Genomic DNA, 18,852 nt, shown 5'->3' on the forward strand with positions numbered 1-18,852 from the left:
GCTGCTCCAGTACAAGGAGGAAGATGTGTTACGATTACAGTCAAATTAGCTTGACTGGAACAAGAAGAAGCCATGAATAAACTGGAAAAAGCAACTTGGGAAAACAAGTTCACTTCAAACGACCATCATGGCGCCTCGAATGATTAAGTGACGTTGTTGTAAATTGTCAATGATGAACTTTAGTAAAGGTAAATAAAAAAAGTATATGGGAACGGCTCCTTTCAGTAAATATTAGGGAATCATCAGAAAAGAGAGAGTGTATTATGGTGCCAAGCTTTGTGCTGGGGATGACTAATGTGTTTATGTGAATGTAGTGGATGATCTCCCCGGAAAGGTGATTCACCCAGGGTGTCAAAGAATACAATGCTGACATAGTGTAAATTACAGTTGGCTGAGACTGTACTCAATATTAACAATTCTCTAAATTGTAATGCTTATATGACTTCGGCTCCTAAATTTTGTTCTGGGAATAAACAAGATAATCTGCAAACCTTAATTTAAATAAATAACCTTAGTAAATTGAAAATGCATTGAAAAAAACATCTCCCTAACACTTATTTCTAATTTGTGATATCTGGTTACATTTGCAAATTCATCATTTTACAACATAACTAAGCTAAAATAGACTCACCGGCCACTTTTTCAGGTTCACCTGTCCAACTGCTCATTAACACAAAAGTCCAATCAGTTAATAATCACATGCTTGTAGGCATGTAGACATAGCCAAGATGATCTGCCGCAGTTCCAAGCGAATATCAGAATGGGGAACATAGGTGATTTACGTGACATCGAACGTGGCATGGTTGTTGGTGCCAGAGGTCAGAGGAGAATGGACAGACTGGTTCAAGTTGATAGAATGGCAACAGTGACTCAAAGAACCCTTTGTTACAATAGAGGTTTAAAGAAGAGCATATCTGAACGCACATCGAACCTGGAGGCGGCTGCGATACAGCAGAAGAAAACCACACCGTGTGCCTCTGCTGTCAGCTAACAACAGCAAACTTTATGACCACAGTGTACACATTTTCTGATGGCTACTTCCAGCAGGATAATGCAGCATGTCATAAAGCGCGAGTCATGTCACACTGGTTTCCTGAACACGACAATCAGTGCACGGTACTCAAATGGCCTCCACAGTCAGATCTCAGTCCAATAGATCACCTTTGAGATGTGGTGGAACGGGAGATTCACATTATAGATGTGCAGCCGACAAATCTACAGCAACTGCATGATGCTACAATGTCAACATGGACCACACTCTCTGAGGAATGTTTCCAGTACCTTGTTGAATCTATGCTACCTTGGATAAAGGCAGTTCTGAAGGCAAAAGGGTTCCCAAGACAGAACTAGCAAGGCGTACCTAATAAAGTGGCTGGTGAGTGTATGTTACATAGAAAAGACAGAAAAGCTCTCTTACCTACAACTGTTACCATCACAACATTTTCACAAAATGTCTTTTTTATTCCCCCGTTCTCAATTCTTAAGATGTACTCATCTGTATGAGTTGCTGTTAAATCAAAAATCCGAGTGCTGCAGTTGTTACTTGTCAAATCTCCAGTTATTTCCATTTGATAGGTGTTAATTGAACCACTGCTGTTAAAAAAAACTTGATTTGTTGTCAAATTCAGAAAAAATTTCATCCATATTGCGTAAATGGGTTTGCTGCTGTTAAATCCTGGAAAGGGCTCAAATTCACATTGGACATCCAAACAAGATCCAGCCAGTCCTTCCAAATCAATTGGTGAATACGAATAACCACAAAGACCCGATGCACCCAAAGCACCTGTAAAATAGATGAATAATAAAAATAAAGTGGAGAGATATCATCCTGTTACATTGACCATCGAACATGAAGCTTCATGTTACGTCTGAATACTTTCAACCATATCAGAATAAAATATTTCAGACTATAAGTGATTTATGTGACGTCTCCAAATAAAAGGGACTAAACAAACAAACTCACTGGAGGACCGAAGACAATCAGTAAAATGCCGACTATCAGGATGTTGTTATACAGGTGACAGAGCTTCTTCATCTCTCTGACTGGAACAAGCTGATGATGAGATTAATATTTTTAAAGCTGTCTCTTGATCAAATCAGAACTCAGTTGATTAAAAGGCAGAATTTAAACATTTTGAAAAATATGTCATGATTATTTCATAGTATTAAAATGATTCTGTAATATAATAAAAGTCAAAACATACATAACGATAAATCAAATCAACACAAACTTACCAAAAGAAACCTGCAGCTAAATCAGAACCAGTTTAGATAAAAAACTGAATGGATTTTAGTGGATCAACAGCAGGTCAGACCACCACTTTCTATGATTCAAAGTAAATGTGATGGATATGTAACCTTTCTCTGTTCGTCGTAGGTTGACTTCACAACACACATTCAAGCTGGTTGAATGTTTATCATATGTAAAAGTCAGACATCAGACCAGCAGTTTGTGCCACAAAGTTAAGGACAATAAAAAGGAACAGGCTGACTGTCATAGTGTAGTGGTATTTAAAATAAATTTACATTAAACATCTACATAGCTAATCTTTTCTTCTCTATAAATGAAGATATGTAATTTTACTAGATGGAGATTACACACACTTTATATTAAAAACTAACACACGACTGAGAACTGACATGTTACCTTTTATCAAAAGTTGAAGCAGAGATAACAAGAGAGAAGATCAAGCTGGTGGTTAACATCAGTCCAGGCCCTATACATTAAATAAAAATACAATAAATAACCCCAAACAAACTACAGAGCAATTGTTCCTAATAAACAGTTGACATCAGTTAACAGTTGTAAACTCAGAGATAGCTTAAATGTGAAATATTAATTATGAAACAGCAAAAATATATACAAATCATTAAAACATTAAACACTGCATAATATTAAATTAGTCTAACATACATGTTAAATATAGTACTGTAAAGAAAGCACAGAGCTGATCTTAATACATACCAGAGTTAAAGATGGCAAAAGGGGACGAGCCTACTGTTACTAGTTGCTACGGTAACTACTGGCTGTCAAGAGCAACAGAACTTATATAGCAATAAATGTCAGGAGAAAAAGACTTTATATTAATAAAGATTATTTTGAAGAATACATCAAATAATTTAGCCAAATTTCACAACTATTATTTTGAAATACAACCTCGTTACTGATTAACAAGTGGAGTCTGTCAACATGAAAGAGGAAGTCACTGTTTAATTTTAATGTTAGTGTCATTCTTCAAAGATGATTTAGATCAAATAACTCCACATGATGTGCTTTTCTGTTGATATTCAGAAATATGTCCAGACATGAATGGACAGTGTCAGTATTGACCTACACATGTTCAACACTGGTTGATTTTCTTGAAGGACATTGGGCTGAAATCTCTCAGTCCTCCTTGACCCACCCCTCCATTCTCATTTGAGTATAAATTTTGTCACTTCAGTAGATCAGGGGGGATACGTGGTGGAGCGGGTCCAGAAGAACTGTGAGAGCAAACACTAAAGGACGCCAAAGTAGACACAAAACATTTGTCAACAGGGCTGATATGTTAACCACACAAACTTCAACCACTGGAGCAGATTCAGCACCAGAGAAGGAGGGAGAATTAGAGATTATGAAGGGATTCGTTGTTGTTGGAGATGAGAGACACACTATTGGGGCACTACTGGGCTTCGTGTTTGGGGGCCACTGGGTGTTTGACTCCAGACTTCCTCGTGTCATGAGGCTGGAGTGTATTGAACATTCTTATTCTTTGTTACATATTACATTTCAAAAACAATTCTAAACAGATGTGTTTTTAATTGCGATTTAAAAGAAGTCAGGGTTTCTGTTGTTTTACAGTTTTCTGGAAGTTTGTTCCAAAGTTTTGGTGCATAGATGCTGAAAGCTGCTTCTCCTCTCTTGGTTCTGGTTCTGGGGATGCAGAGCAGACCAGAACCAGAAGACCTGAGAGGTCTGGAAGGTTGATACAACAACAGCAGATCTTTGATGTATTGTGGTGCTAAACCGTTCAGTGATTTATAAACTAACAACAGTAATTTAAAATATATTCTTTGAGCTACAGGGAGCCAGTGGAGGGACTTTAAAACTGGTGTTATGTGCTCTATCTTCCTGGTTTTAGTGAGAACGCGAGCAGCAGCGTTCTGGATCAGCTGCAGCTGTTTGATTGATTTGTTGGACAGGCCTGTGAAGATGCTGTTACAATAATCAATGCGACTAAAGATAAACACATGAATGAGTTTCTCTAGATCTGGCTGAGACATTAGTCCTCTAATCCTGGAGATGTTCTTCAGGTGATAGAAGGCTGACTTTGTAATTGTCTTTATGTGGCTCTGGATGTTCAAGTCCGAGTCCATCACTACTCCCAGGTTTCGGGCCTGATCGCTAGTTTTTAGTTGTAATAACTGAAGCTGTGCATTGACTTTAGATCGTTCCTCTTTAGGTCCAAAAATAATGACTTCAGTTTTGTTTTTGTTCAGCTGGAGAAAGTTTTGGCACATCCACACATTTATCTGTTCAAACATTTATTCAATGATTGGATGGGGTCAAAGGTCACCTGGTGACATCGTAATGTAGAGCTGTGTGTCATCCGCATAGTTGTGGTAGCTAATTATTTCCTGTTATGACCTGAGCTAGTGGGAGAATATAAATATTAAATAAGAGGGGACCTAAGATTGAACCTTGGGGTACCCCACATGTGACCTTTGACCTCTTTGATAAGAAGTTTTCAATTGAAACAAATAAATCCCTGTTCTTTATGTAGGATTCAAGCCAGTCGAGCACCGAACCGGAGAGTCCGACCCAACTTTCAAGTCGATTCAGTAATACGTCATGGTCGACAGTGTCAAAAGCTGCACTGAGGTCCAACAGAACCAGTACCGTGGTTCTCCCACAGTCCGTATTTATATGGATATCATTGAATACTTTTACGAGGGCAGTCTCTGTGCTGTGGTGAGCACGAAAACCAGATTGGAAAGAGTCAAAGCAGTTGGTCATCATGAGGAAACTATTTAATTGTTTACACACAGTTTTTTCAATAACTTTGCTGATGAATGGGAGGTTTGAGATTGGCCTGTAATTCTGCAATAGTGATTTGTCCAGGTTGTTCTTTTTTAACAGTGGTTTGATGACTGCTGTTTTCAAGGCCTGGGGAAAACACCTGATGTAAGCGATGAGTTTACGATTTGGATCAGATCAGTAGCAATAACAGGCAGGACTTTCTTAAAGAAATGTGTGGGAAGGACATCCAGACAGCAGGAGCTTGAACTTAATTGACTTATAATTTTTCTAGGGTTTTATAATTAAGTAGTTGAAAATGGGTCATTTTTTCTGTATTTGTTTTGTTTTGGTACAGCAGTGGTTCTGGCTTTGGAGTTGACGTGCAAATTAATCCTTTGATTTTTTGAATTTTCTCTGAAAAGAAGCTGGAAAACTTGTTACAGACAACATTAGATTGGAGTTCAGGTGGTAACGTCACAGGAGGGTTTGTGAGCCTGTCAACTGTTGCAAATAAAGTTCCAGCATTGTTGATGTTTTTGTTTATGACATCTGCAAAGAAAGCCTCCCTTGCATGTTTTAGTGTTAAGTGATAGTTACGTAGTTTTTCTTTGTAGATGTCGTGATGAACGTGAAGTTGAGTTTTACGCCATTTTGGTTCTGCTCTGAGACAGAGTTGTCTTGCAGATCGAACTGTTTGTGCATTTCTCAATGGAGATTTCTTTCTACCAGTCAAAACCTTTACTTTAATTGGAGCAATAGAATCAATGATATATGAAACTTTAGACTGAAAATCATCTACCAACTTATCTACATCATTACAGCTTAAGGGTGAGGAGGAAGAGTAGATTTGATTAAATGTTTCTGCTGTGTTTTCTGTGAAAGAACGTTTTGTGACAGTAGCTGTTTGTCCAAGTGGGTCAAAGAATAAAGAACCTTCAAAGATAACAGCGAAGTGATCCGACAGGGCGACATCAGTTACAGAGACATTGGAAATATTCACACCCTTACTGATAACCAGGTCCAGTGTGTGTCCTTGAGTGTGTGTTGCTTGTTTGACATATTGTGTTAAACCAAAATTTTCAACGCCTCATATCTCACTTAGGCTTAAAATGAGAAGAGGGCTGCTCGCTGACTTCACACCTCAGCATTAGGATCAACAAACTTAAAGTAATTCATTAATCTCTGATAAGATGTTTACTCAGACTAAGTAAATTTGAACTTAAATTAACTTACATTCTACATTAAAATCTCACATGGCAAAGGATAAGAGACTGTGGGTTTAACATGTTTCATTTTTATATGTGTTTGAATAAGTAAATGACTCATAACTTTTAAATAAAATGTTGGGTAATAAGTGGCTAAAACTATATAATCTAAAGAGAGAAAAGAGATATAGATATGATATATATATATATATATATATATATATATATATATTAATATATATATATATTATATATATATATATATATATATATAAAAATTCCCTTCTCACCCACCGCGGGTGGTTCTTATCCTCTGAGCTCGGGTCCTCTACCAGAGGCCTGGGAGCTTGAGGGTTCTGCGCAGTATCTTGGCTGTGCCAAGGACTGCACATTTCTGGACTGAGATGTCTGATGTTGTTCCTGGGATCTGTTGTAGCCACTGCTCCAGTTTGGGGGTTACTGCCCCGAGGGCCCCGATGACCACAGGCACCACTGTGGTCTTCACCTTCCAGGCCCTCTCCAGTTCTTCCCTGAGGCCCTGGTATTTCTCCAGTTTCTCGTGCTCCTTTTTCCTGATGTTGCAATCACTTGGTATTGCTACATCTACCACAACGGCTTTCCTCTGATTTTTATCCACTACGACAATGTCTGGTTGGTTCGCCATTACCATTTTGTCTGTCTGGATCTGGAAGTCCCACAGGATCTTAGCTCTGGTGTTCTCTACCACCTTTGGGGGTGTTTCCCACTTTGATCTCGGGTTTCCAGTCCATATTCTGCACAGATGTTTCTGTACACAATGCCTGCCACTTGGTTATGTCGCTCCATGTACGCTTTCCCTGCCAGTATCTTGCACCCTGCTGTGATGTGCTGGACTGTCTCAGGGGCCTCCTTGCACAACCTACACCTTGGGTCTTGTCTGGTGTGGTAGATCTGGGCCTCTATTGCTCTGGTGTTTAGGACCTGTTCCTGGGTGACCAGGATGAGGGCCTCTGTGCTGTCCTTGAGTCCAGCTTTTTCCAGCCATTGGTAGGATTTACTGATATCAGCCACTTGGGTTATTTGCTGGTGGTACATCCCATGTAGGGGCTTGTCCTCCCATGATGGTATCTCTGGCACCTCAACCTCCGTTCCCTGTTGTCTGAGACATTCACTGAGCACATTGTCTGTTGAGGCTTTGTCCCTGATGTATTTATGGATCTTAGTTGTTTCGTCCTGGACAGTGGTTCTCACACTCACTAGTCCTCTGCCTCCGTCCTTGCGGCTGGGGTCATTATCCATCTGTACTGTGAAGCGCCGTCCGATCAACTTTGCAGCATTTGGCTGAATCTGGGCTGACAGTATATCCCGGTACACTTCAGAATTCATCCGGCTACTCTTGTCTGCTATTATGTCATCAATAAACACAAGTGACCCAGTGCCATTGAAAGCCATGCATGCCCATGCCATCACGTTGCCTCCACCATGTTTTACAGAGGATGCGGTGTGCCTTGGATCATGTGCCGTTCCCTTTCTTCTCCAAACTTTTTTCTTCCCATCATTCTGGTACAGGTTGATCTTTGTCTCATCTGTCCATAAAATACTTTTACAGAACTGGGCTGGCTTCTTGAGGTGTTTTTGGGCAAATTTAACTGTGGCCTGTCTATTTTTGGAATTGATGAATGGTTTGCATCTACATGTGAACCCTTTGTATTTGCTTTCATGGAGTCTTCTCTTTACTGTTGACTTAGAGACAGATACATCTACTTCTCTGAGAGTGTTCTGGACCTCAGTTGTTGTGAACGGGTCCTTCTTCACCAAAGAAAGTATGCGACGATCATCCACCACCGTTGTCTTCCGTGGACGCCCAGGCCTTTTTGAGTTCCCAAGCTCACCAGTCAATTCCTTTTTCCTCAGAATGTACCAGACTGTTGATTTTGCTACTCCAAGCATGTCTGCTATCGCTCTGATGGATTTTTTCCTTTTTTTCAGCCTCAGGATGTTCTGCTTCACCTCAATTGAGCTCCTTTGACCGCATGTTGTCTGGTCACAGCAACAGCTTCCAAATGCAAAACCACACACCTGGAAACAACCCAGACCTTTTAACTACTTACTTGATTACAGGTTAACGAGGGAAAGGCCTTTTGAGTTACTTGCAGCCTTTGGAGTCCATTGTCCAATTACTTTTGGTCCCTTGAAAAAGAGGAGGCTCTGCATTACAGAGCTATGATTCCTAAACCCTTTCTCCGATTTGGATGTGGAAACTCTCATATTGCAGCTGGGAGTGTGCACTTTCAGCCCATACTATATATAAATTGTATTTCTGAACATATTTTTGTCAACAGCTAAAATAACAAAACCTGTGTCACTGTCCAAATATTTCTGGCCCTAACTGTATATATATATACAGATATATTTAGAAATAAAAAAAAAACAGAAAGAAAGACAAACTCTAATTGAATCATTTGCTTCTTTCTTTTTCCTCTGTCTGAGCCTCGCTGTGATGCGTCTGACCTCTGACCTCAACTCAAACCTGTCTTGCCATGGCTGAGATGATGTCCCTCCCCCTCACCAGCTAATGACAGTGATCAAGAAGACAAAGAAGATCAGAAAGACAAAAAAGAGATCTGCTGATCCTAATTTTCTGAAACCAGGAACTGTCATTGAGCAACTACTGCATGGTGTCCTGCTGGACATTTGGACTGAAACTAACTCTTACAACCTCCGCTGGTCTACTCCCTGACATCAGCCTGGAGAAGGAAGGATAATGTGCTCCAGAGACAACAAACTGAACTGTTTGACCCTTGTTTCATTTGTGGACAGCATGGACATTGAGTGAGGGACAGTCTGGGCAACTCAAAGATCCAATACAGAACCAGTTGGACTGACAGGAAACTGCAGAGAGAGAGGAGGAGAGGACCACACTGCAGCGACGCCAGCAGCAGGAGGAGGAGGGAGAAGGAGAAGTGAGCTCATCCAAGATAAGTGTTATTTATACACATACACAACTGTTATACACTGCTACTGCAATGAAGACTTGCTTGCTTTATAACCCTGTTCACATATTATCTAGCCAGAAAATAAAGTCTTAACGGCTTTTTTGTTCAATGATAGACAAATTCTCTCAGTTTGTCCCTTTTAACTCTGAGTCCTGAACAGCAGGGCCACTGCTAAGGATCCTCTTAGGGTCCATGAGCCACAGATTGGGAAACCGTGAAGGGAAAACTGCAATCGCTAAAAGATCAGCAAAGAACTAACGGAAATTATGCCACTAAATTACACCAGCTAAAAATGATCAAAGATTCTAAGCTAATAATTATTTACAAAAGTTTTCTTTTTCTTTTAGGACTATCTTGATAATACATGCTAGAGTGGATTTAAAATCAAATATCTCTGAATGTTAAAATAAATAAATAAGAAATAAATGAAATAATATTAATTGCAGTTAAATTGAACAGTTATGAATCTACATTTTATTGAAATAGGTGAAGTGTTTAAGCAGCAGGACATTCAGTTGTGGCTGTTTTCCAACACGTCTGAGATAGCTCTTAAAATCTATACATTACTTAAAAGAAGATTCTGACAACTAAAGATAAATATTAACACATTAAAAATGTTAACAAATAAAAAAAAATTCTTGAAGCTTCAGAAAATTGTATAACCATTTGAGCAAAGGAAAACAATGAAAGCAGACTATAAATTTGTGGCTGAAAATCTGATTCATTTTCATGTTTCTGTTTGTGTCACATTACGTTGATGGAAATGAGTGTGATTATGGGAACAAACAGATTGCACTCAAGAACTGAGTAACTGATCAAATTATTATTTAAATCATAAAAATTACATTGTCAACTGGTCTGAAATGCAAGGTTAAATTAAATTGTGATATTTTATCTAACTAGTTACTCCAAATTGATGTTTGTGAATGAACATAATGTTTTCTAGATAACGCTTAAAACGGCTTGAAGCAGCGGTTTGCTGGGTTCTCTCCTTTTGCAAAAGCTTTCATAAAATTCACTTACGTTGTCTGTTTGTTCTTTTATTTAGATTCACAAATACCTATCAGGTGTGATTGGTCAGCTCTCCCAGCTTTAAATTCATCAGCTATAAACCTATCTTTTATGAATAAATCCGCTCCACAAGTGAAACGCTCAGAGCAACGGAGACGACTGCAGTCCGGCTTTAAAAAACAGAAAGTTACGCTTTTTTTGTAATTATTGAGCTAAAATCAAAAACAAGCAACACTTCGCCCAGCGTGGAGAAGGCCAGGCAGTGCTAGTAAAGCATGTCCTGCTGCGAGGCCTATGATACACTGGGGGGAACTCCTTTATGTAGGACATCCTTAGGCTAAAGCAAAGTGAAAACACAATTATTACAACTAAAAAAAACTAGTGATCAGGCCCCGAAATCTGGGTGTAGTGATGGGCTCCGACCTGAACCTTTAGAGACACATAGAGACAATTACAAAGTTGGCTTCCTATCACCTGAAGAACATTACCAGGTTTTTAGGACTAATGTCAAAAAAATATATCAAATCCCAGCTGCAGCCGGTCAAGAACACTGCTGCTTGCATTCTCACTCAATGTAATGTTTATTGCTTGTTTCACAATTGGTGACTGCATGATGTTTCTCTAACACTGACAGGGTTGAAGTGGGTTGAAATGCTTTATTTTTAACTAAGAAGCCGGACTAGATCAAGAGGTCTGTTTGGACCATCTGAAAGAAAAAAAACAAAAATAAAAAACAGGTGAACTTGAAAGTAAACATCAAACACCAAAATGTAACCAAGACTAGGAGATCAACAGTTGAATTGTACCAACTCATACAACAGCGTCTTACTTGTCAAGGACGAACTCTCTAATGACATGAGCTGTCATTCCCACGACTCCTAATAAAGCAAAAATCAGGACTCCCATTGTACCTTTAACAAGAAAACATGCTCAGTTTCTCTTACATATAAAATATCTTGGCTTTAAATACTGTTATTGAAGAGAAAAAACTGAACTGGCGGTATTATATTGTTTTTCTTTTGTAAAGCACAGTTTAAACCGATGCAATAGTTCTTCATTAATAAAATGAACAAACAGATGAAATTTACCCAGAATAACAGTTCTTAGGATATTTTCAGCTTCTTTCCTAAATTAACAGTTTATTTTGCTTAAAAATGTTAATATCTCAATATCTTTGAGGATTTTGAATCGGAAAAGAAAAGAGGAAACAGAATTTACCTTTTAATCTGAGAGTGATCGTTGATGATCTCTGTTTACCCAGCTCATTTTCAGCTTCACAGTAGTACTCATTGCCCCCAGTGAATTTAACCCTGAGAATGATGCCTTTAGCTACTTCAGAAAATTTTTCTGGGCCTTTTTTGAACCAGGTGATTTTGGGGGGAGGATTGGATCTGGTGGAGCAGATCAGCTCCACCCAGTTACCTTCTGACAACAAACCTGATGTTTTTATGTATGCAGAGGTGAGTTTAGGAGAATCTGATGGAAATGGGACATACATTAACCTAATTTATCAGAAACAGCTGAACCATGACCTGTTGACAGGATCACTTACATAAAACAGTGATAGTCGCTTCTGCCTTTGCTGGTTTGCCTTCTAAATTCGCAGGATGTCTGGCGGAACATTTGATGTTGTATCCATGATGTGTGTACAACAGAGTCATGGTCTCCTGGATTTTAGTTGTAAAGGTTCCATTTGTGTTTTTCTCTGTAAATTTGAAAGAGTCTTTTTTGAGATTCCAGGTGAGTTCAGGTGGTGAGTTTGGACAGGGAGTTGAAGCTGAGCAGCTTATAGTGACATACTCGCCCTCCTTCATATCACCAACAGGGCTTTTAAGGCTGGGAGTAAAAGGAATATCTGAAATTTGACAATAGACACACATTTAATTGATGTTCTATGTGTGTTTCACAGATTATTAAACACGATTAATAAACGTAACACTTTTTTGTTCCCATTTTTTAATGAGCTGAACTCAAAAATCAAAAAAATTTTCAAGATAATCATTTCGCTCAAATATCTAAGTCTGATAGTGAGCATTTTGTCTGAAAAATCGGAAACAAGATATTGTCATGGATGAATCCCCGTTTTCACTGTTCAGGGCAGACAGATGATAACGTTTTTTTCATTTTGTGGGTCAATGGTTTGCTGAGGTCAGCAAACCATTGACCGATGGTGGAAGTGGGTTTGTGGTATGGGCTGAAATATGTGGAGGACATAGAACACATTTTATCAATGGCATTTTGAATGCACAGAGAAATCGTGAAGCAAACCTGAGACACATTGTTGTGGCATTTATCCACGAACAGCGCCTCATGTCACAGCATCCTGGTGAACCGTCCCAATTTGCAAGCATCTGTACACAATTCCTGTAAGCTGAAAACATCCCAGTTTGTGCATGGCCAGATTACTAAACAAACATGTCACCCATTGAACATGGTTGGGATGCTCTGGATCAGCGCATCCAGAGCATCCCGAACAATCCCATGCCGTTCCAGTTCCTGAAAATATTCATCAACTTTGAACGGCCAGTAAATGTTCCACATTTTACAGGCTACTATGAACAAGCAGATCAACTCCATGTGAAGGAGATGTGTTGGACACATCTGGTTGGTCTGGTTTTCAGACCCACCAATTAAGCAAACAGCACATTTCAAACTGGTCTTTTACCAGGCACACCTGTGTAGTCATCATCACCAGTATGTTGATGTGCTTGAGAGATGGGTTGAATAAACTTTTTGACAGGAACAGTCCTCACTGTCACAGATTTAGGCAGACTAGTGAACAATATATTCGGTTACAGAGAAATTATTTTAGATCTTTGAGTTCAGCTCATAAACAAATGGGAGCAAAAACAAAAGGGCTTCGTTTATGTTTTTGTTCATATAAATATATACACTGCCTGGCCGAAAACAAATCACCATCAAGAAAAAGGTCACAGACTCTAATATTTCATTGGATCACCTTTAGCTTTGATTTCATCAAGACTCATCATTGGCATTGTTTTGATAAGTTTCTGCAATGCTTACCACTGGTGTCAACACAGACACTTTTCGATCTCTCATTACCAAGCCTATTTGTGGCCACACAGTAATAGTCTCCTTCTTCAGCAGGACTGGCAGTGATGGTGTGAAACTGATTGGTAGTTATTTCAGTTGTTCCATCTTTGTTGCTCCTGAACCAGGTGAAGTTGAACGGTCTCTCGGCTATGGTGGTGCAAGTTAGGTCAACCAAGGTACCTACTGGCAGCAAACCTCTTGGAGTTATTGATGCCGTGGTATTCCTAGGAGCAGCTGAGGAAAGTCAGATGACATATTTACATTATATTTGTAATGTTACTACAAATTTTATTTGAAAGAACATTCAAAGAGCTTTTAATCAATATCAATATTTAACTGACGAAGAATGATTATCCAATTGGAGGGCTATACCTATTTCTTTAGTTAAATCAAGATAGACACTCTATTTTGACCAGGTCATGTATATATATATAAGAAATAAAATGATCTTATTAAAAAAAAAAAAAAAAAGAATTACAGGCAACGATAAGTCTGATGAGTTTCGATCTCTGATGACCAACAGGATTTTTGACCTCACAGTAATACTCTCCGTCTTCATTAGGAGTAGCAATGAATCTGTAGGCCTGTTTTCTAGATACTGTAGTGGGTGCATATTTGCCGGCCTTCATCCAGATGAATCTGGGTCGAGGTTTGGCTTTGGTTCGGCAGAACAGCTCCACTACGGAACCGACTGACACCACAGAATTCGGCTTGATTTCTCCCTTGGTGTCTTTAGGAGAATCTGAGGAAAATGAGACACATATTTACTTTATATGGGTATTTTACAAAAAAAATTATTTGAAAGAATATTCAAAGAGTTTTTAATCAACATCAATATCATGTAAGGTAGATGTTAAGGCTGCTGCAGTGCTTTAAAACCTGAAATATTTTAGAACTTGTTTTTCCTACAGATTATCTTAAAACATAGGAAAAGCTGTTACTCACAATCTCCAAAAGATGTTTAAGTTATGTATTTAATTACCTGAAACATTCTAAACATTTAGTATAGATGGAATGAATATCATTAATTGGCCTGTAATATTTCTTTTAATAACCCAAAATTATATGCTTTCCACTTAGACAAAGAATATTTGCATGGAAACAAAGGCATTGAACTCACAATTTTTCAAATATCACAACCTGTTTTATTGTAAATTGATCAAGTAAATGGAATAAACATGAATCATACTGTGCTAATATGCTCACTTACATGAAACACTGAGAGTCTTTATTGACTCTGGTGACTGTTTGAATCCTCCTTTCACAGGATATTTAGCAGAACAGCTGATATTAAATCCATCATGCTTGTGTGTCAGATCGATGGTATACTGGATTCTGGTTATAATGTTTCCATAATAGGCTCTCACATATTGTCTGATAGAGTCATTATTCAGATTCCAGGTGAGTTCAGGAGGTGTGCCTGAACAGGGAGTAGTAGCTGAGCAGTTTACAGTGACAACCTGACGCTCCCTCAGATTTTTTCGATATGCAATGGTGGGAGCCCAAGGAGTTTCTGTGGTTTCAAACCAGACATGTCATAAAGTGAAACACAACACAAAATACAGTATTGATTACTTGGACATTATACCTACAACTACAACACCATTTTACTCATCAACAAGCTTTTAATTCCATGAAACATTTCCTTTATTGACCCTTTACTTGAGACAGACAGATGCAAACTCCGCCATGGCAGAAGTCAAAACAACCAATGTGCTCCTTTAAAGCCAGATGAAAATATACATCTATAACCTTATATCCTTCTATTTGGTTGATTTCACTTTAAAAATGGTCACAGGATGCTGTGTGGTCGGCTGCACAAACAGGCAAGGAAGCAAAGCAAACTTGCCGCTTTATCTTATAACTTGTAGTGAGGAAAGATACGGCGGTGCTGGACAGCAGCCGTCAATCATAATGACTGTCATCCCTCAGTGTAACTGTGGATTTGCAGTGAACACTTTTTACAAGGTAAGAAGACTAACGTTCATACTCTTTATAAGTAAGTATGATTAGAAATATGTCAAAAATCGCATTATGGAGAAGGTACGCGTTTAACCGTCAGTAACCATGGAGACAGTGCTGCACAGTCCTGTAGCCTAACATGTGTGGTTAAAAACTCTTTTGTTCGTTTTTAAGGCTGCTCCAGTACAAGGAGGAAGATGTGTTACGATTACAGTCAAATTAGCTTGACTGGAACAAGAAGAAGCCATGAATAAACTGGAAAAAGCAACTTGGGAAAACAAGTTCACTTCAAACGACCGTCATGGCGCCTCGAATGATTAGGTGACGTTGTTGTAAATTGTCAATGATGAACTTTAGTAAAGGTAAATAAAAAAAGTATATGGGAACGGCTCCTTTCAGTAAATATTAGGGAATCAGCAGAGAAGAGAGAGTGTATTATGGTGCCAAGCTTTGTGCTGGGGATGACTAATGTGTTTATGTGAATGTAGTGGATGATCTCCCCGGAAAGGTGATTCACCCAGGGTGTCAAAGAATACAATGCTGACATAGTGTAAATTACAGTTGGCTGAGACTGTACTCAATATTAACAATTCTCTAAATTGTAATGCTTAATGACTTCGGCTCCTAAATTTTGTTCTGGGAATAAACAAGATAATCTGCAAACCTTAATTTAAATAAATAACCTTAGTAAATTGAAAATGCATTGATAAAAACATCTCCCTAACACTTATTTCTAATTTGTGATAATATCTGGTTACATTTGCAAATTCATCATTTTACAACATAACTAAGCTAAAATAGACTCACCGGCCACTTTTTCAGGTTCACCTGTCCAACTGCTCATTAACACAAAAGTCCAATCAGTTAATAATCACATGCTTGTAGGCATGTAGACATAGCCAAGATGATCTGCCGCAGTTCCAAGCGAATATCAGAATGGGGAACATAGGTGATTTACGTGACATCGAACGTGGCATGGTTGTTGGTGCCAGAGGTCAGAGGAGAATGGACAGACTGGTTCAAGTTGATAGAATGGCAACAGTGACTCAAAGAACCCTTTGTTACAATAGAGGTTTAAAGAAGAGAATATCTGAACGCACATCGAACCTGGAGGCGGCTGCGATACAGCAGAAGAAAACCACACCGTGTGCCTCTGCTGTCAGCTAACACAGCAAACTTTATGACCACAGTGTACACATTTTCTGATGGCTACTTCCAGCAGGATAATGCAGCATGTCATAAAGCGCGAGTCATGTCAGACTGGTTTCCTGAACACAACAATCAGTGCACGGTACTCAAATGGCCTCCACAGTCAGATCTCAGTCCAATAGATCACCTTTGAGATGTGGTGGAACGGGAGATTCACATTATAGATGTGCAGCCGACAAATCTACAGCAACTGCATGATGCTACAATGTCAACATGGACCACACTCTCTGAGGAATGTTTCCAGTACCTTGTTGAATCTATGCTACCATGGATAAAGGCAGTTCTGAAGGCAAAAGGGTTCCCAAGACAGAACTAGCAAGGCGTACCTAATAAAGTGGCTGGTGAGTGTATGTTACATAGAAAAGATAGAAAACAGCTCTCTTACCTACTACGTTTATCTTTATAGGATCTCCACAAAATGATGTTGTCTTTCCGTCGTTCTCAATATTTAACATGTAAATGTTTTCATGATGTTTAAATATTTCAGCAATCCGAGTGTCGCATCTCCTATTTCTCACATTTCCAGTTAATTCCATTTGAAGTGTGTTAATAGTCCCACTGCTGTTAAAAAAAATTGTTTTGTCTGAGTCGTCGTGATAATCCGGAATATGTTTCAACCATATTGCATAAAGGATTGATTTTCTGTCAAGTCCGGGAAAATAATCATAAAGACATGGGATGTCCAGGCAAGCTCCAATTATAGCTCCAATCCTAGATGGTATATGTGCGTGGTAGTCTCCCAGGTTACCACAATGAGCCAAAGCACCTGTAAAACAGATGAATTATGAAAATAAAGTGGAGCGAAATCATCCTGTCTAACATGAAGCTTCATGTTAGGTGTGAATACTTTCAACCATATCAGAATCAAATATTTCAGACTATAAGTAATTTATGTGACGTCTCCAAATAAAAGGGACTAAACAAACAAACTCACCTGGAGGACCGAAGACAATCAGTAAAATGCCGACTATCAGGATGTTGTTATACAGGTGACAGAGCTTCTTCATCTCTCTGACTGGAACAAGCTGATGATGAGATTAATATTTTTAAAGCTGTCTCTTGATCAAATCAGAGATCAGTTGATTAAAAGGCAGAATTTAAATATTTTGAAAAATATGTCATGATTATTTCATAGCATTAAAATGATTCTGTAATATAGTAAAAGCCAGGAAACATACATAACGATAAATCAAATCAACACAAACTTATGGAACCAGCTGGTGTTAACATCAGTCCAGGCCCTATACATTAAATAAAAATACAATAAATAACCCCAAACAAACTACAGAGCAATTGTTCCTAATAAACAGTTGACATCAGTTAACAGTTGTAAACTCAGAGATAGCTTAAATGTGAAATATTAATTATGAAACAGCGAAAATATATACAAATCATTACAAAACATTAAACACTGCATAATATTAAATTAGTCTAACATACGTGTTAAAATATAGTACTGTAAAGAAAGCACAGAGCTGATCTTAATACATACCAGAGTTAAAGATGGCAAAAGGGGACGAGCCTACTGTTACTAGTTGCTACGGTAACTACTGGCTGTCAAGAGCAACAGAACTTATATAGCAATAAATGTCAGGAGAAAAAGACTTTATATTAATAAAGATTATTTTGAAGAATACATCAAATAATTTAGCCAAATTTCACAACTATTATTTTGAAATACAACCTCGTTACTGATTAACAAGTGGAGTCTGTCAACATGAAAGAGGAAGTCACTGTTTAATTTTAATGTTAGTGTCATTCTTCAAAGATGATTTAGATCAAATAACTCCACATGATGTGCTTTTCTGTTGATATTCAGAAATATGTCCAGACATGGACAGTGTCAGTATTGACCTACACATGTTCAACACTGGTTGATTTTCTTGAAGGACATTGGGCTGAAATCTCTCAGTCCTCCTTGACCCACCCCTCCATTCTCATTTGAGGATATAAATTTTGTCACTTCAGTAGATCAGGGGGGATACGTGGTGGAGCGGGTCCAGAAGAACTGTGAGAGCAAACACTAAAGGACGCCAAAGTAGACACAAAACATTTGTCAACCGGGCTGATATGTTAACCACACAAACTTCAACCACTGGAGCAGATTCAGCACCAGAGAAGGAGGGAGAATTAGAGATTATGAAGGGATTCGTTGTTGTTGGAGATGAGAGACTCACTATTGGGGCACTACTGGGGCTTCGTGTTTTGGGGCCACTGGGTGTTTGACTCCAGACTTCCTCGTGTCATGAGGCTGGAGTGTATTGAACATTCTTATGGAGAATATCTGTAGACCTAAATACAAATGTTTAGATTTAGGTGTTTGTTAGACACACTCTCAGGTGGGATGCATCTCCCACTCAATATATCTTGTATTACCATGTGCCATGTGTTTTCAAAAGATGTTGTAACTGTTTTTATGTATGAATATGTTTGTTGA

General features: G+C 38.6%; 1 protein-coding gene across 1 annotated transcript in view; it reads right to left on the reverse strand.

Annotated features, from left to right (window-relative positions):
* LOC129364917 (hemicentin-1-like) overlaps nt 1-17,982 on the reverse strand; it is a 47,362-nt gene extending 29,380 nt beyond the window's left edge. Inside the window, 3 exon segments of the mRNA XM_055037867.1 lie at nt 1,418-1,783; nt 17,350-17,440; nt 17,908-17,982. Of these exon segments, the coding sequence (XP_054893842.1) occupies nt 1,418-1,783; nt 17,350-17,422 (439 nt within the window). The 5' untranslated portion in view covers nt 17,423-17,440; nt 17,908-17,982.
* Between the last annotated feature and the right edge of the window lie 870 nt (nt 17,983-18,852).

Source organism: Poeciliopsis prolifica, unplaced genomic scaffold (assembly GCF_027474105.1).
Source record: "Poeciliopsis prolifica strain line A6 unplaced genomic scaffold, Auburn_PproV2 SCAFFOLD012, whole genome shotgun sequence".
NCBI lineage: Eukaryota > Metazoa > Chordata > Actinopteri > Cyprinodontiformes > Poeciliidae > Poeciliopsis > Poeciliopsis prolifica.